This window comes from Seriola aureovittata, chromosome 15 (genome assembly GCF_021018895.1).
Source record: "Seriola aureovittata isolate HTS-2021-v1 ecotype China chromosome 15, ASM2101889v1, whole genome shotgun sequence".
Taxonomy (NCBI): Eukaryota; Metazoa; Chordata; class Actinopteri; order Carangiformes; family Carangidae; genus Seriola; species Seriola aureovittata.
Genome location: NC_079378.1, coordinates 20,458,124 through 20,475,912, shown reverse-complemented (window position 1 = coordinate 20,475,912; position 17,789 = coordinate 20,458,124). Strand labels below are relative to the sequence as shown.

The window sequence follows — 17,789 nt, the reverse complement described above, 5'->3', positions numbered from 1 at the left end:
TCATAACACTGACTCACTATAGAGACTGTCCCACAACAGCATGCTGGGACGTCTGAGTGTCACATGGTGACACTCCATGACTCTTTCTCAGCAGAGCTCTTCTATCTGTCCTGACGTGGCTGAAACCAATTATTTACAGTGTGTAGGGCTGACAGCAGTAGGTGCAGCTGTAGCTCAGACAAATGTCTTCTCAACATGTCAGTTCATCACATCACACTGTGATATTTTCTAAACAGGCTACATCCTTCTGTCAAGTACGATTTTCTCCCATCTGTGCTCGGCCCACACTCTGTTTGTAACGCTCTACTGTTTGTGTTTGTCCATCGCAGCCCAAAAGACTGGAATCTATCTAGTGTCTATTGATACTAGGATTAGAGTGATAAATCAGCTGATGTTCCAGTGTTGCAGACTCAAAAGATCAACGCACTTGCTCTAAAAATGATATTAGCCAACATCAAAATGTGCAGTTTTACAGATGTGATGTAATGTGACTGCTCTTTTGTTGGCTTTTCAAACAAGAACACCACAAAATATAAGCGGCTCTGTATCCATCTTCAACATCATGAGGAGGAAACTGTCCAACGAGTCCTGCAAATCAGCACCTTCAGAATAACAAACCATCATTTTGGTGTCAAAGTGTCAGAACTGATCAAACCCAATCCATCAATATTTTACAGACATAACAATAGGTAACATCAAAATATCAACCAGACCCGAGATATTAACATCTACCACTCAAAAAAGTGTTTTGCTTTTTACTCCTTACATTGATGTTTGACCATCTGTGTGCAGACTGATGTATGTTCAGAGTCTGACACTAAAATATTTTTTCACATTCATCTGCCGCAGGATGGGGAAAAGTTTCTCTGAGCAAACCTTAAATCTCAGTTTAACACGTGTAAATAGGATTGATGACATCAGGTAAACCAGCCGTGGGCCAGTGATTAGATTACACAAGTGTGATGTGGTAACTTGTGATGATCTGTTTCCTCTATGGGAACAAATAAAAGCAATATTTCTAATCTTGTTGTCACTCAGTATAATGTTAACATTTAAATATACTTCAGCTCTGACACGACTTTTTAAATAACTTAACCCGAAAAATCTAAATTTGAAACATCCAGGCTACTGAGGATAATCAATCAAGCTTGACTGGTATTGATCAGACTGCTGTCCAGTCACATGATTTTAACTTGTAGTCTGACTAAAAAACACCAGAGGAACAGGTTTGAATTTTTCATTTTGAATTTAGACTTTTTAATTTCACAGCTCCAATTTTAATAACTTGAGCTTTTGATCTACTCTGACCTGACATTTTTTTTACATACTGGACATTTGAATTTTCTAAACTTATGAACTCCCAAAAAAACAAACTTTTTGAAACTGTTTTGCTTGAAATAACCTGGAAATTTACGAAAGGAAGAATATCACATGAACTTTTATCAATGCTATAAATTCAGTGGTGCTGATAAGATTCTCATCATTAAGGCTCTCATGTGTTTACATATGTTTCAGACACAGTACAGTAGCATTCTACCTCAGTGAAATATGTTCTCCCTTTTGATTTACTGTCATGTTTTTGCCGCTTCACTGAAACAAATATGCTGATGTGTAGAGAAGTGCTTCAAACACTTAAATGCTGCGAATAGAGTACAAGTATGAAAAGGAAATTAATTCATCATTACAGAAACGTTTCTGAAATTAACTGAACATATTCAGTCTGTTGTCTGCCAATAAGATAATGCAGAGGAGATAGTGAATTACTGGCAGTACATAGCAACACAACTGACCACAGATCTGTTTGATCTCATTAACTCAAAAGCAAATGTAACACAGGACACATACTTTAAACTTGATAAGGTCCAGAGGAAGTGCAGCTTTAACCGTTTAACCGCTAAAAAAAAAACTGACTAAATGTTTGTAAATGTCCTTCAGTTAATGAGAAGCTGAGGTGAGTCATCAGGTTCCTAAAATCCTTTAAAAAAAAAAAAGGTGTTCTTTCATTCTGTGGTGAGCCAAATAGGTGACACAAGCTTTACTTGATTTTTCTGTGACTTAAATAGAAGTGTCCATTGGCTCTGCTGCAAACTACAATATATCATCCCTGCTGAGCTCATTGATTATAATGCTCTTTATCCAGGAGCTTGCTGCCAGTTGGCACAGTTACCAAAAAGGAACAAGAAAGTTGTTTTCAGTGTAGGAAATGGAAATGGCTTAACTCCCACTAATAGATTACGGCTTTAGATCAACAAAGATGCTGTCAGCGGGATATTTGATGGACTTTCACACTGAACAGGATTTCTGTGAACAGCGGGAGACTGTGGAAGAGGCTGAGGAGGATTGGAGGAGGCACAGAGAAGTTATGAAATGACACGACTGGCGGCGGCAATCCTCGCTTCACACAGAAAAAGCAAACACAAGCGTCTCCGGTAATATTAGAAGTGAGTTTATTAATCACAAATTGAGTGGTTCTAAAAAAACAAAACAAAAAAAAAACAAAAAAACAAAGAAAGAAAGAAAGAAAAAAACAAAACAAACCCAGCAGGCCCTGAATGGACATTCTACTGTGTGTGAGTTTGGTTCAGAAAATCATGTTCATACATGTACCAGTCCTCAGTCAATAATAGTTTAACAGAGCTGTTAACTTGCACACAACAATTTGGAAACCATCTCTCAGTGCGATGCAAATATAATCTCTATCACAACACCCAACCAGATCCAGATTGTCTGGGGGTCAATGTCGCTGCTGCACTTGACTTCCTGTTTGTTGTATGCGGTCGACACTTTGCATGAACTCTGGATTATAAAACACTCATGATGCCTGAATCATTACAGCTGTATTACAGCTGCATGACACTTCTATGAATACTTTGTGTTCATTTCTAAAAGCAGTGGCACAGCAGTGGGTTTCAAAATAAAATTCCACACAGTATTGGTGTTATAAATGAAAAACATACCCCAATTAAAACCTGTTCTAAACCAGAGCCCATATAAACGCCCCTGCTTTGGGTGTCCATATTTTTCTTTTGCCTAGTAGTGCCGTGTGTCTTTACCAAAAATAATTCCCACTATATTTAGGCACTAATATATTTCTATGTCTACTTCAACATGTCTACACCTTCAAATCTATGAAAAAAAAAGCTATTTACAAATTTGCAGATATGTAAAGACGGGAGGTGGAAATTCACGGTGACATCATTCCTCTCAAACGCCATAGTTAAATGAAAGCGAAACGTGAAGCGTGACTGTACTGTAGACACAAACAAGAGGGAGAGAGAGCGGGGAGAAAACGGACTACTGTAAATTCAGAAGGCACTTAAGAGGAATGAGATTTGTAGAAATGAGGAGGAACTTATGCACCTGTGACTTGTATCTCACTATAGACTGTAATGTACCTGGAACAGGATTCATTCTTCAACTTCACTGGGTTTACTGGTACAATAGTACATTGTTTCTCTTGGTTCCTTAGAGCAACATGTTAACTTGGAAAAAAGACTGAGCAGTGTCTTCCTATGTGCAAATGTTGGGCAGATCGTCTCTACCATGACTGATAGTCAGTTAACATTTTACCACGCTCCAGTATAAAACATTCATAACAGTGGAGCGAGAGATTCATATGAGCTGCATTGGACTTCCATGAGCACCCATGCATATTGTGACTGTTTTATGAGGTTGGAGCTCCAAAAGATGACGAGAAGAAGCCAGAAACAACAGAATATTGAAGGTGTTTGTTCTGTATCACTTTTCAAAAGGGTCGAGTCGTTTTTTTCTATGCTGCTGTTCAGAAGCTCATCTTTACATGTTATGAATGATATGATAAAATGTTCCCTTTTCTCAGCCTTACAAATGGAAAGAGTTTCATATCGCCTCAAATAGGATTTTTTTTTTTTTTTTTTTTTACATTTTCCACCACTTTACATTATCTTGAGAGAGAAAGAGAGAGAGAAAAATCTATATACAATCAGTACAAGTGTTAACCCTCCAGACCCCAGCTGTATGTTACGGTCACACTGCAGTGTAGGGTCGGTTCTGTTTGCTTCAGCTTCTCTGAGAGAAATGGAGCTTCAGTCAAAGCTAAAATCGTTTTTCTTTCTAACTAAAACCTTTAGTCACAACTAAAAATGTTAGAAATGTTAGACGAGATCAAGACTAATTATTAGAAAAACAGTTTGTAAACAAATTGGACATCAGCAAATATCACCTGACTGTGTATCTGCTGTGGAGCTGGAACATTTGCACTGACGCTGGTGGTACCTTGAGTAATTACAGCTTAAACATAGGCGACTCAGTAGTTAAAATAACCTGGTCTTGATAACAGGCTGTAAATGTCACTCACAGGAACAAAGAGGTCCGTGTTCTGTGTGTCACATCGTCCAATTTAGAATTCAAATTGAGGCTTTTACACTGTGGGATTTGTTGGTACCGTCTGTTCAACTTTGTCTTCGTTTGGGTCTGGAAGGTTAACCTGCAAACCCTGCATAATCATTATCATTATTATTATTATTATTATTATTATTATTATTATTATTGTTATTATTATTATTATTACTATAGTGTAATACTGAACATATGTATGACAGCAAAACTCTATCCTGGACAGTAAATTCAATATATACAAGATCAACAGCAAGCATAGAAGGACACTTAAAATCAAGAAAACGCAGCACTGATTGTGGACAGTGTTTCACAGCATTTGACTGGCACTCTTCAAAGCCTCTTACTAAGACTATCTACAAACATCAACATGGAAGTCTCTCGCAACACAAACTGGGCTTTCCCAGCGGAGAAATTAAATATGTAAGACCGCCGATCAAGAACCACATCTTGATATGCTAATACAAGTCATTATCATCTGTTGTTTTTCTGATTGCAGAGGTGTAAATGCTTACAGCTTGATGCAAAGTGGTTAAAGTATTACATATTTTTCATCCACAACCAAATAATAATAATAAAAAAAACATGTTAGTATTTTACAAATATTTAAAAAAGTAAACCTTTATCTATAGGCATTTTAAAATATATTCCATCAAAAATAGTCTGACAAATTTCAACAGTAGAAAAGAAATGTTATACATATGACAAAAGGTTTGAAGCTGACAGTTTACAGTAGAAATGTATCATGATTGACTGACTGTGGAGGAGAGAGAGATTCCTCCTTCTCTTTCCTGCTCTCCACCTCCATTAGTGTTTAAAATCGTGCAAGAACTGTAAAGTAACAACTCCGCAATTTAGCAAAAGAATTCAGCTGGTGGAGATAAAAGTTGACCTGTTCACCTCCGTCCCTACGTGTGTAATCGTTTGACATATTGTTGTCCTGTGAAATCTTGTCACCTTTGGCAAACTTTGAGTAGTTGGATTTCGGTCGTGCTGAGAAGCAAGAGCATGAACTGTGGCAGCTCCGTGGTCAGACAGCATGGAGCGCAGTCCCACACGTCATGTCGTTCGCTCAGCACGACGCCCCTCGCCTTCCTCTCCCTTGTCAGATCACAAATGACGACTTGTGTCGGAAATCCCCCTGCAGAGGACATGCATCCAGACAGGAGCAAAATGTGAGACTTCATCATTTCACAGAGGTGGTTCAACATTGACACGGTTACAGTGTTTTACTCCATTTTCTAGCAGAAACTTTAATCTGGGAACCAGGAATAGAAAAATTGAAGCACTAAAGTAAGTGATGAGCCAACACTTAGATGCAGAGTAGAACTTTGTTTCCCAAAAGCATCTTAAGGCAAAGATCGTCTTAGTTCCACTGTAGGCTAAGATTGATTTGACTTCATCATAAACAACACACAGATAAAGCATTTGTTCAAATATTTAAACAGAAGAAGAAGAGCATTGAATCTGTGTCTTTTGCTTAAAAGACACAGATTCAATCCAACATGGCACCTGGACAAGCAAAGACAAACAATATAAAACACACTGTAAACAGCATGTAAAAAGTGCTGGAGGGCCTGATAACAGTAGTGTTTAACAGTCTTGAGTGAAAGTTACAGATTTCATTGTTGTAGTAATTACTAACTTTACAAACGGTACATATGTACAGTATATATAGTATGATATATAGTTATGAACCTGTCTTTAGAGACACCTGGTAGAGTGCGTACCACATGGGCTTAGTCCTAACCACAGCGGCCATGGGTTCGAGTCTGACCCCTGGCTCTTTGCTGCATGTCATCCCCTCTCTCTCTCCCTAACTTTGACTGTGTGTAGTATATATACACACGCCTGTAAATAGTCTGAATCTCGCCCATTCAGGAATTTATACATATGACCTGCTGCTAAATACTGAACCCTGTTAGAAACTAAAATTGGTCATTTTACTTTTATAAAAAATGTATTTGCACCATCTTATTTTGAACAGTCTGGGAGCAGATCTGTAGCTGCTTAGAAACACCATGAAATTCATTGTCATTTACATGAGCACTTGAACTAACATTAAGAAACATTTTTTCTATTAAAAATAGGTCCATGGGTGTTAAAGACTAACCACAGAGTTAGCAGATATATTGCGAAAAATATGATAAAAGTCCAGATTGTGGTTTGGACTTTCATGACCCCACTGCAGGTAACATGAATAATTTAATGTTTCGATTTCATCAAACTTAGTTCCAGTCTATTGTCTACTAGTCATGTACTCAATCTCCCATGTTTTCAACATCAGAGACAGATTTTAAACTCACAAAAAAGGGTGAATCATCAGTATATGTGGACCGTGTGAGGCTCATCAAAGGTGGTTTTCTTTAAGGCCTGTTTACTGTAATATATATACTTTGTATTACTTCTGACCATATGTATATTTTTAGGCTGATTTCCCAGCAGAGAGACTTGAACACCTTCAGTTTCAAAATAAGCTTTAAAACCTTTTTATAGTATCATTTATAAATACTATAGGCATCCGTCTACAAACCTCATCTTCCGTCCTGACGTAGTCCACCCCGTCTCCTTTAGCTGGAACTTTGTAACTGAAGGACACAAAACACATCATGGTTTTATGGATGACAGGTTGAAATGGTGCAGGTTAGATGAGGATACATGTATGTGTTGATTATTTGAACAGAATGGGGGATTTGGTGTCTTACTTGTTCCCCGTCTGTTTTTGGCTGGAGAAGTAGCCTCGCTTGTACGCACAGCAGATGCCCACTGTTATACACAGGAGCACCACGACCACCACCAGCACTCCCAGTATGATCCCCACCACATCAATATCATCTGTGGAGTCCAAGTGAGAGTGTAGAAATTAAACACTGACATTTTTTTTTTGTGACACAAAACTGACTCAGCTCTGATTATCTAGTTCATCATCACATATTCATCCAAACATTGTATCTGTTACACACTTACACACTTCCATCTTCTGGGGTGCACACTCAGAGTATCCTGCATCGTTCTTCGCTCGACAGAAATAGTCCCCTGCATCTTCTTTTCTGACTGCGTTGAACTTCTGCATGAGAGGAATCACAAACCAATTAAATCTTATACCATCAGTTTGTGTTTAATCAACAGTTGTTTATATCTATGATATCTATATCTATTACAATTTGTATGAATTATATTCTACATTATATTAAATCAGTATAAAGAGGCTAAATACTGGAGTGTCATCGTGGAAGGAAACTAGAGTCCTGTTACTGTGAGTAGAGACAGAGTGACATTCATACCAGATTTACACTCATTGTGATAAGAGACAAAATGTCAGTGGATTTAAATATAAAGAACTGAAAAGAATTAAATCAGTGCTGTCTGTTCCTGATAAAATAGAGAACAAACGAGCTAAAGGAAGACGGGACGTACATACTGTCTACAGCTTAACTTGACGCAGGATGTAAAAATGAACCCTGTTGTAGTGCTGTGAGTCTTTGAGGCAACATACCAGAGCAGCTTGTGGTGCTATATTACACTAACCTTTTAAAAACTACATAAAACAGTGGGTACTCTGTTTCTCTGTGCAATGGCATTCAAACTTGCTGCACTCACTCTTGTGGGCTTTCAGAAATATTCATAAAATAAATAGTAATAAGTCATTAACTGAATAAGTCATATTTTAATGAATGAAATTGTTATTTTTGTTGTTATTTTCTTTTTCTTTTCCCTCATTTTTTATGTGTATATACAGTAATGTATAAGAAAGTGTAGCTTTTTTATGTTCAAGCTAAAATATATTTCTTTTATTTTTTTTCTCCTTTAAACCTGCAAATTCTATCTTCTTCATATCTTGGAAGAAAGAAAGATTTATAAAACAATAACAAGAAAAAACTTGATAAACAAGAAATTCTTTTGCATAATTTCCAAAATAATGCAAACTAATCTAATACAAAATAATAATACATTTTACAAATTCCACTGTCTACATCAGCTGTTGGTCATTTTTGTTCAGAGCAGAGTGATCACTGAGTTATCTGTGATAAGTCTAAAAATAGGCCTAACAGCCGAAACCAGAAAGTACAGGAGAAAAAAAACATCCTCTAAACCTCATTGTAACTAACTTTGTAAGACAAACACCAACACTGTAGTTTGCTGTAACATCTTAGAGGGCAGCGTGAAGGCTTACAGCAGAGTGTTGCAGGCGGAGCAGATCGCGCCGTGCTGGAAAGCAGGCGAGAATTGAGGAATGTGCAAACGAGGACAGCAGATTCCCCTCGTGGCTCAAGCCCTCTCGCACCATCAACTGTCTCCCCAAAATATCCGCCCCCACCCCTGGGCGTTGGGCCACCATCCCTCCTGCCCCACCCTTGCCGCTCATGCGTGTCCTTGTCGAAAGACATGCGCACACATACTAACCAGCGTCCCTGTTTCTGCGTCAAGCGTGTACGAGGAGTTGAAGAACTTGAGGCTGGTCTTGGGGTCGTCGGGAACCTCCTCCCTGTTCTTGAACCACTGGTACTCAGACTTGGGGAAGCCCTCCTCTTCCACGCAGCTCAGCTCAGCTGACTTCCCAAAAGGCACCGATTTCGGGACGCTGCATTTTGGCACCACTGGCTTCACTGGGTTGACACAAAACATATGATCACAGTCACTGTACTGAGTCTTCATGGAGAGCTTTACAGTTTTGATATTCGCCGAGCATCACTGAGATAGCAAACTGACACCATACTGCTCGGCCTATCATTGACTCTGATGCTTTAAAAAACAATGTCACCCTGACCCTGTATGGTTCACTGGACTGCCTGCATTGACAGGACCCAATGGGTACACGATTTTTGACCTGTGCCAAAAAACGCCACCAAAACACGCGCCTGCTTTCTTTAGAACTGCAATTCAGAGCAGATGCAGTTTCAGAGGTTTCCTCTTATAGCCCAGAACACGCCTTTGCAGCTGGGCAGGTCTGGTCATAACGCATCCTCGTATGTATGCCAAAGGGTTGGTGCGACCTACAGCACGGTTTCATCTTACAGCATCTAAAGTGTGAATCACTAAGCAAGGTCTCTCTTTTAAGGGCACAATAACAGCCTGTTTTCCACATTTAGATGGACCTTTATCATATTTTGATATCCTCCATTTGACTCTGCATGAAACATAGGCACACACACACACACACACACACACACACACACACACACACACACACACACAGATTAACTGATGATGTAAATAAGTCAGAGTACCTCTTACAACAAGGTCAATCACAATCTCATCAAATGACTTGTGGTCATCAGCAGCAGTGACCTCACAACGATATTTTGCTGTGTCCGATCTTGTGGCATTGGTAATCAGTAACGTGGCAGGTTCTCTGATCACCGCTCTGTTCTCGAGGTCACCTGAAGAAACACATGTTCAACAAGGTCAGTAATACATGTGGAAGAGATTGACATGTAACATGTGTGTGCAGCTTCAACATTACCTGAGATCTTCTTGTCAAAGTATACATAACTTGGTCCGTCGTTAGTTATCTTCTTCCATTCGATTCTGGGATTGGTTGTAGTAATGGACTCAATCATACACGATAACTCGATTTCTGCAGGGTGGAGAAAAGATCAGAGCGGTGACGAGAAATTTGTTCAAGACTGATGTGACACAGACAAAGTGTGGGGTATTTGTTCATCAGCTCTTACTGTCAAACTCATCGGTCCACGGTGAGTTGTTGTTCGTTTTCAGCACCACTGCCAACACACTTAAGTAGCCTGCAAAACAAGAGAGAGGAGGCGGTACAACATTAGACTCTCCAGAGCATACATTTCCATGATACACTGATGATCTCATGCTAAATGCACAATACCAACTGACAGCCTCTGATGTGCTATGCTTGTTTTAATACCCTCCTTGGGGGTGTTTGTACCCCATTCACTCGTCTTTAATTTCACAAACACAATTTAAGTGAACACAAATGTCAATCCCACATCAGTGTGATGGTCTTAGCATCCCAGCCTTGTTCTCTTAGTGTCCATTTTTAGTTGTGTTGGTCAAACCATTGTGTGTGTGTGTGTGTGTGTGTGTGTGTGTGTGTGTGTGTGTGTGTGTGTGTGTGTGTGAGATGAGGGTAGGGGTGCTGTTTCTATGCACAGTGGATAATTGCGCAGGGAGGCATGTGCCCTTTTCAGGGCAAGCTCACCATGCCAGTAGTTCAACCGCCTGCCGAGCCCTTCTCTCTCTCTCTCTCTCTCTCCCTCTCTCTCTCTCTCTCTCTCTCTGTCCCTCCCTCCCTTTCTCTGGGCCTGATGCTGTTGCCCATGTGGGACTAATGGTGCAAAAGCACCCTGGAAAGATCTGTGTTGGTATGTGGTGGAGGGATAGGGCCTTGGGAGGGGGCACTGCTGAATCATCCTGACAGCCTATGGTCCACAAACACATCCACACAAAGTCACTTCCACATGAATGTTAACGAGGGAACAGGCTGATGAACACTTCCACAGACATAAAGCGATGGTCTGGCTTTCAGTTTCAGGATCACTGACTGAAAATCTGTGGAGGGCTTAATCTCCATTTCTACAACCTCTGCTGCTGCTAACTGAACCTTCAAAATAAAAGGAGTAGCAGGAAATGAACATATGAGTTATAACTGTTGTCCTGTATTCTTTTTTACTGACTATACACACGTTTATTTTCACATTTCACAAGTCATGATACATCTCAGTGGTCCATTAGAAAGCTGTTTTAACATCAAGGTTACCTGGACTACGATAAAGTGTATTTTCCCATATTTGCAGTAGTTTTGTGGTGTCACCACAATCAGATGGTGACATATTGGCTTATTAGTAACATAGATGGATTACTGAAAGAGCCTACAAGTAGCAGGCCCAGGGCCCCCGGAGCAGATCCTCTGCACAAAGAGATCCTAAATGCTAACGCTTCTTGTTGGAAAGTCAATCAAATGACAACAGAAACAATTAACAACCACAAAGAGACAATAAATTACCAAAAAGACAAACAAACTGAAAACAAAGACATACAAAAAAATTCTGCCCCCATTTGGTTCCCCTATTCAAAAGTTTCTGAATAGCCCCTGAATGGTGCGTACAGTATGTGGGCGTGGTCTGCTCACTAATTAAGTGGTGGAGGTGGTGTTGGCGGCTCTCATTCAAAGAAACAGGGATAACCTGACCTCCACCAACTGTCATCTGGACCCACAGCAGTGTCTAGGGTCACCTGCTAAAGTAGACAGGGTAAGCTGATTAGCCCACAGTCTTTCTGGAGATCATGACAAGACGACAGCTTGTTTTTAGCTGCTGCTGCTGAGAGTAACAACGATGCATGGTCAAAAGTAGGTCATAATTACATCTGACAATAAGAGATCTACTGTTAGTGGTACAGTGGAAATACTAAGTAAATCTGCAGAGCCAGGCCTCCATCATATGCTCATCATGTTCAATTTTAAACTAAACCAGAGATGAAGTTTTACCAGACGCCACTCCCAATGCTGACAAATAAAACTGACAAAGATAGAAGAAAATCATTGTTTCAAGCAGCCGTCTATGCAGACATCTTCCCTGCCGAAAAGTCTGCGAGCAAGACTCTGGATCCAGAACAGTTCCAGGGTGCTGCTCTGTGGCTGACCCTGACCTCGCGGGGGGCTAAATAAATACATAAATAAATAAGTCAACAGATATTTTCCCTATAGGGATCAAGAGTATTGTAGCACCATATTTGAAGCTACTTAGAGCTCAGCAGCACAACAGCTGAGGACGACAGTGAAATGTTAAACAATTTTAGCTTTGCATCTCAAGGAGAAATTTATTCTGCACTGAGCTACAGCAGCAGAGACACGTTTTTGGATAAAGTTTAGTTTTACAGCACTAAACAAAAAAGTAAAAAAAAAAGAAAAAAAAAATTAGAAATATAGTGTTTTTTAAGTGAGAACTTTAACAAAGAATTGCAGAGGAGCTGGGAGGAGAGTCTGCACTGTCTGCCACCTCTTTAGCTTCCTCTCCACGGCACTACATGCTGAAAGTCATTCGCCAGTCGTTCTGGCAGATTTAAAAGCTGTGTAGAGGAGAAATGCTTTTTGCTTCTCGTATTGTAGCGACAGTTTTGTACAAATGTGAGCTGTCTACTGATGAAAAGAGGCTGAATGACAATCTTTACAGTGAAATGTAGGAATATGACTGAATCCATGTTTACCTGATCTTCAGTGAAAATCCTGTAAGTTCACTTAATTCACACATGTACAAATATGCTATTTTTACTGTTTCTGACAAAAGTTTGTGTATGTGAGGCATTTCACTGCTTACTTGTGGGTTTAAGTTTCAATTGCACTGCATGTACTGTGTAACTTAATACCAAATCTAACTAGGCCACGTATGCCAAGAGTCCAAAATATCAGAATATGTTGTGCTGAAATAGAATCTAAAACTGATAATAAATTATTCCACATGATTAATTTAGTTCCAAAACTTTCCATTAAATGAAGCCCTCAGTTTCATCTTTGGTCTGACGGAGCAAACAGAGTTTACCCGCCGTCCCTGTGCTCCTTCTTAACTCCGAGAGTATTAGTGCAGATTAGGTGCCTAAGTGAGCTTGACGTAGAGATAAAAAGCTTGAGAGGTCTTCCGTGGAAACAGCTGTCCAGGAAAGACATGAAACCCCCACTCAAAAGGACTGGCCAGTGAGGTTCTTTTATACTTTACCTCAAGCTAATAAACAGGAAGAACAGAGCAGTGATGACTTCTGAAATAAAATAATGTTCATCAGTGATGTTACAGAAAAACTACTCAGTATTTTAGAGAGAAACATTGAATGCTGCACAGTATTACAATAGACTGTATATACTTCACACAAACTCTGCACTCCAGTGTTACAGGAGACACCTGTACGGTTTAACTGACCCTGTCTCACATATGAAGTGAATATTTTTGAAAATGTCCATTTTCAAGAACCATTCATTGTCTTTTTACACTGTTTAACACACGCCTTCAGTCATTTGTGGAACTAATTTTCCAACTATACAAACAATTTATGTTTGTGTTACTTCATTCTATTCTCCTCTGTTTTATGATGATTTGTTTTTCTTTTGTTTTAATTGTTGTTTTAATCGCATTTTTGCTTTCTCCTAAATACTTTGTAACTTTGTTAATAAAATTGCTAATATTATCATTATTATTATGATTATTATTATTATTGTTACAAGTATACGATTTATTGATTAGGCAAACCAAAGGAAATTAATGGACAAGTGTTCTTATAATCAATTAATTGTTTGAGAATTTTTTCAAGCTTAAATATAATAAATAACATGTGCTTGTTCCAGCTTCTGAAATGTGAATATTTGCTGCCTCTTATGGTTTAATTATCTGTTGTCTGGACAAAACAAGGAATGAGATTGAGATAAGCACTTTTCATGATTTTGTGACACTTTAAAAACAAAACAATCAACTGATTAACTAAGAAAATAACTGCCAGATCAATCAATTAATGAAAACAATTGTTAGTTGCAGACCAAGTAATTTGCAGTCTTTCAAGAAGTCTTACATTCAATTAAATTTGTGTGAACTTAGCAACAACCAAACAAAGAAGATACAACTTTGGGCGTTCATGATAAAACCAATGGCTTCCTAAATATTTCAGCAATCCATTTAACAACTGCTTCCTCCTGGGTTTCCTTTCAGCACAGGTTGCGTCTGTGAAACAACAAGAAACAGCTGGACCGTCCAGTGTCAAGTATCTGAGCTTGGTGAAAGCTCGGGAAGTGCTGACTGTGTGTTATGAGAGCGGTGTTTCCCATCTCTCCTCCAGTCCGTCTGACACATCCTTCCCTGATCATGTCCTACTCATCCCGTCTGCGTTCCCGTCTCCTTGAATAGCCTTAGAGGTCTCGCCCTTATCTCCTGCACCAACGGAGTCGGTGATAACTACATGTGATTACTTTTATTAGTGTGTCTCACACGCTAGAGCAAAGCAGAGCGCGAGCGGGTCTGTGTGTAAAATGTGTGATGTAGAATCTTAGCACCATGCAGGTGCTCAGTGACCTACATATTCCATCATTTTCTTTTCTCTGTTTCTTTTTTCCTTCTTGGTTGGACACAGCTGTGTGAGATCTGGCAATCTGCAAATCTGCATCAAAGTTTTTTTTTTTAATCTTCCTTACTGCCCCCATGATGGGAGCAGGGTTTTCTCTGTAATCTTAGTGTAATGCCCTCATAAACCCCCCAGGTTTTACATCGCTGAATAATACAATAAGCACAGAGGAGCTGGGTATTTCTTGATGCCTGCACTGTGTAATGAATCCCTCCTTTTTTTTCTGTTGTTTCCCCTGGGACGCCGCACTTGTTTCCTCTACCGCTGCTCGGTGAATCCAGAGAGGTGAGGCTGGTATCATAAATAGAAAGGTTCAATTAAGCAACCGGTGATATTCCCTGTGGATCATCTCTGCCTCGTGCCTGTGGAGAATATTCCCACGCCCTTTGGAAGCTCAGACATCAAAGTACACACACCCAGTTTCACTAACTATCAAACAGTTGCTGTTTGGAAACTCTTCACATATCCAAGTGCTGCTTGAGATGCACAGAACCTCTGAGCCGAGTCTGTAAATAAACAAGATGTTGATGTGGATGACCATTAGGCTGCTAATATTATTTTATTATATATTTTATAAAATGAATTACCTTATTAATTTTGATCTGCTAGATTCATGAAGTGCAGAGTAGGAAACTAATTTTCTTCCCTTGTCTAGCAGAAATCTGACATCTGCTCCCAGACATCTCCATCTTCCATATATTTCTTCTATAAAAATGACAGGAACGCATTGTTTGTGTCACGTGCTTCCTGTGCTACATTAAGGACATCAAATAGCAGCAGTAGCTTTAACACCTTTCCACAGGCAATGTAGAATGAACATGTGCATCCAAACACACGTGTAGAGTCAGGCGCATGAATATGAGAACATACAGTACACGCAGCTAATGTTACATGAATAACATGGCCTAGATACCCCCTGATATGCATTCAGCACAGTGTTTCCAATTTAAACATCGGCAAACAAGCAAACCAAGGAAGCAAACAATGACGAGACTGGTGAGGAGCGAGGGCAGGTTCTGTCACTGTGCTAAGGGAGACTCAACTGGGCCCACCGGTTCATCATTCTCCAATTATCCCACAAGTACATAAACACGTCACCCTGTGCTGCTTGTTCTCTCCACCGCCTCTGAATAAAGCGACTTGAGTAAGAAAAAAACAACAAATATGTTCATCATCACATCAAAAGCTGAGAAAAGTCAACAGGAAAACATCCAGCAAGCAAATAAACAGGTAATTAGCAATGTAAATCTGTGAGACTCACACTAATCTAATGAGGACTATTCACAAGTCCACAACAAGGTCCAGACCAGTGTCAAAGAGTCAGCGTGCACATCTTTACAAATACACGTTATTACTTTTTAGTTCTTTTTGATAACATAATCTGATTGTTTCTATTTACTGACATTTAATAATATTACTGTAAATGTGCTATGGTTAGATAAACAGCCAGTTTTCACAGTTTATTTCACACATACATGTTGGGCTACAACAGGACAGAATGCATTTCTTCTTTACAAATACGAGAGTGCATTATCTTCAGTTTGATATAGGACTGAAACTTACAATTATTTTTATCATTTCATACCCAATCAGATTGTTTTGGCAATTAATACATTTATGACCTGAGTCCAAAAAAATGTCAGAATATAGTGAAAATTGTGTCCAAGGTGACATGTACAAGTTAATTCCAAATCCAGAGGATTTACAAACCTCTCCAAACTGAAATCAGTGTTTGGTATTTTGCTTTGAAATAAATGTTTTGTTTTCTGTTTGTGGATAGACTAATTGATTAAGCCTGGGACAAACCAGGTATAAAGACTATTTCAACCAACTTGCACTGATTTAAAAAAAAGTCTTTTTAAGGTTGGGAAGGAGCATAAACCTCGCAACTGACTAAATACACTAGACAACAGACTAAAACACTGTTCAGTAACCTCTGGAGCTCTGAAGGTAGATGACCCTGCAAATTCTGTGAGAGCACCAACTATCGCGTGCTCTTGAACCAAAACAAACATGGACGGCAGCCAGCAGCTTATGCTGTTGATATGCAGCGACACTTGTGCTGAAAAGGCCAAAAAAGGAAGAAAAAAGCTCAGCGTTTGGGTGAGATTCTGGATGGAGAGGTGTGGAGGCCCTCCCGAGGGAAATGGAGCTGAGTGTAAAACGACTTTGGGTTAGGTGAAGCTGCTTATCTACCAGTGTCACATCATCAGTCTCAGATGTCAGTTGCAAATATCAAATATGTTCAGAAAAAAATCACTGTCAGTGACTGGATCTGAAGACTTTAGATTAGGAACTTTACATATCACACTGTATGATTTTATCTGAAGACTGTCAACAAGAGCTGAACCAGAGTGGAACAGACCCGGTCCAACCTCCAAATCATGTTTATAATTGACTCAACAGTCGTAATGTGTGTCCACGCCTTTTGTTTCAGCTCTTCTTTAATATGTTTTCAGATACATTTTAAACTATTTAAGGACAATTAACAAGGGCAAAAATAATAAGGAATAATTGGATAATTATGCACAATTTCTTTTGGCAGAAGGCTGGAACTGACACACTCATTTAATGACCTTAGATCATTAGATCAGTCCTGCAAATAAAGCCCTATGAATGACTATGTGACTCAGCCCTGATAGCTGGATAAAGACCTGCCCTTCACAACTCATGCTGTGTGAAGAGGTTGCCAGGTCTCCTGTGGGGTGTCACTTGTGCATCCCCTTATGGAGTCTCCGCTTGCGTTTTCTCCTGAAAGCAAACAGAGGCGCTTTTAAAGGGTGTAAATGTTTATGTTCTCATACAAACTAGGTTACTGTTTTTGGCAGTTACACACACAACAGCTAAGTTGCACAAAAGTTCAACGTGAGCCCTGAGCAGAATCCGACCGAGCCAGGAGAGAGAGAGAGAGAGAGAGAGAGAGAGAGAGAGAGAGAGAGAGAGAGAGAGAGAGGGTGCTTTCCAAAGTGTTTTAAGGGAAGTGTCGGGAGAAACAAAATGTGCTTTGAGATTTAGAGAGTTGTGTCACAGTGATGTCGTCGTGAGGACAACGGAAATAAAAGTAAAAAAAACGTAAATAACTACTGCTGATAGTCAATGGTGATTGTTGTTTTACACAGAGACAATAAAATGATTATTCAGCGTAAAACAAATATATTACAATCTGGTGTCTACTAGCCCCTATGTAAAAGTTAAATATCACTTCAAGCCAAGTTACAAACAGAATAATACGATAGTAAATCTCTAGAGGTATGGGCCTTTAATTTTAGATCTTTAAATCATGTGCTGTAACACTGGGGCACTGACTGGAGGCAAATGAAAAGTTCAACAGCGTATTGCTGAAG

At 39.4% G+C, this 17,789-nt stretch overlaps 1 protein-coding gene across 1 annotated transcript in view; it reads right to left on the bottom strand.

The window, feature by feature from the left end:
• Positions 1-2,430: 2,430 nt before the first annotated feature.
• jam3b (junctional adhesion molecule 3b) overlaps positions 2,431-17,789 on the bottom strand; it is a 36,830-nt gene continuing 21,471 nt past the window's right edge. The window contains exons 3-10 of the mRNA XM_056397981.1: positions 10,050-10,118; positions 9,839-9,952; positions 9,603-9,755; positions 8,779-8,981; positions 7,342-7,441; positions 7,080-7,209; positions 6,908-6,962; positions 2,431-5,515 (exon numbers count right to left, since the gene is read on the bottom strand). Of these exons, the coding sequence (XP_056253956.1) occupies positions 5,480-5,515; positions 6,908-6,962; positions 7,080-7,209; positions 7,342-7,441; positions 8,779-8,981; positions 9,603-9,755; positions 9,839-9,952; positions 10,050-10,118 (860 nt within the window). The 3' untranslated portion in view covers positions 2,431-5,479. The remainder of the gene's footprint in view (positions 5,516-6,907; positions 6,963-7,079; positions 7,210-7,341; positions 7,442-8,778; positions 8,982-9,602; positions 9,756-9,838; positions 9,953-10,049; positions 10,119-17,789) is intronic.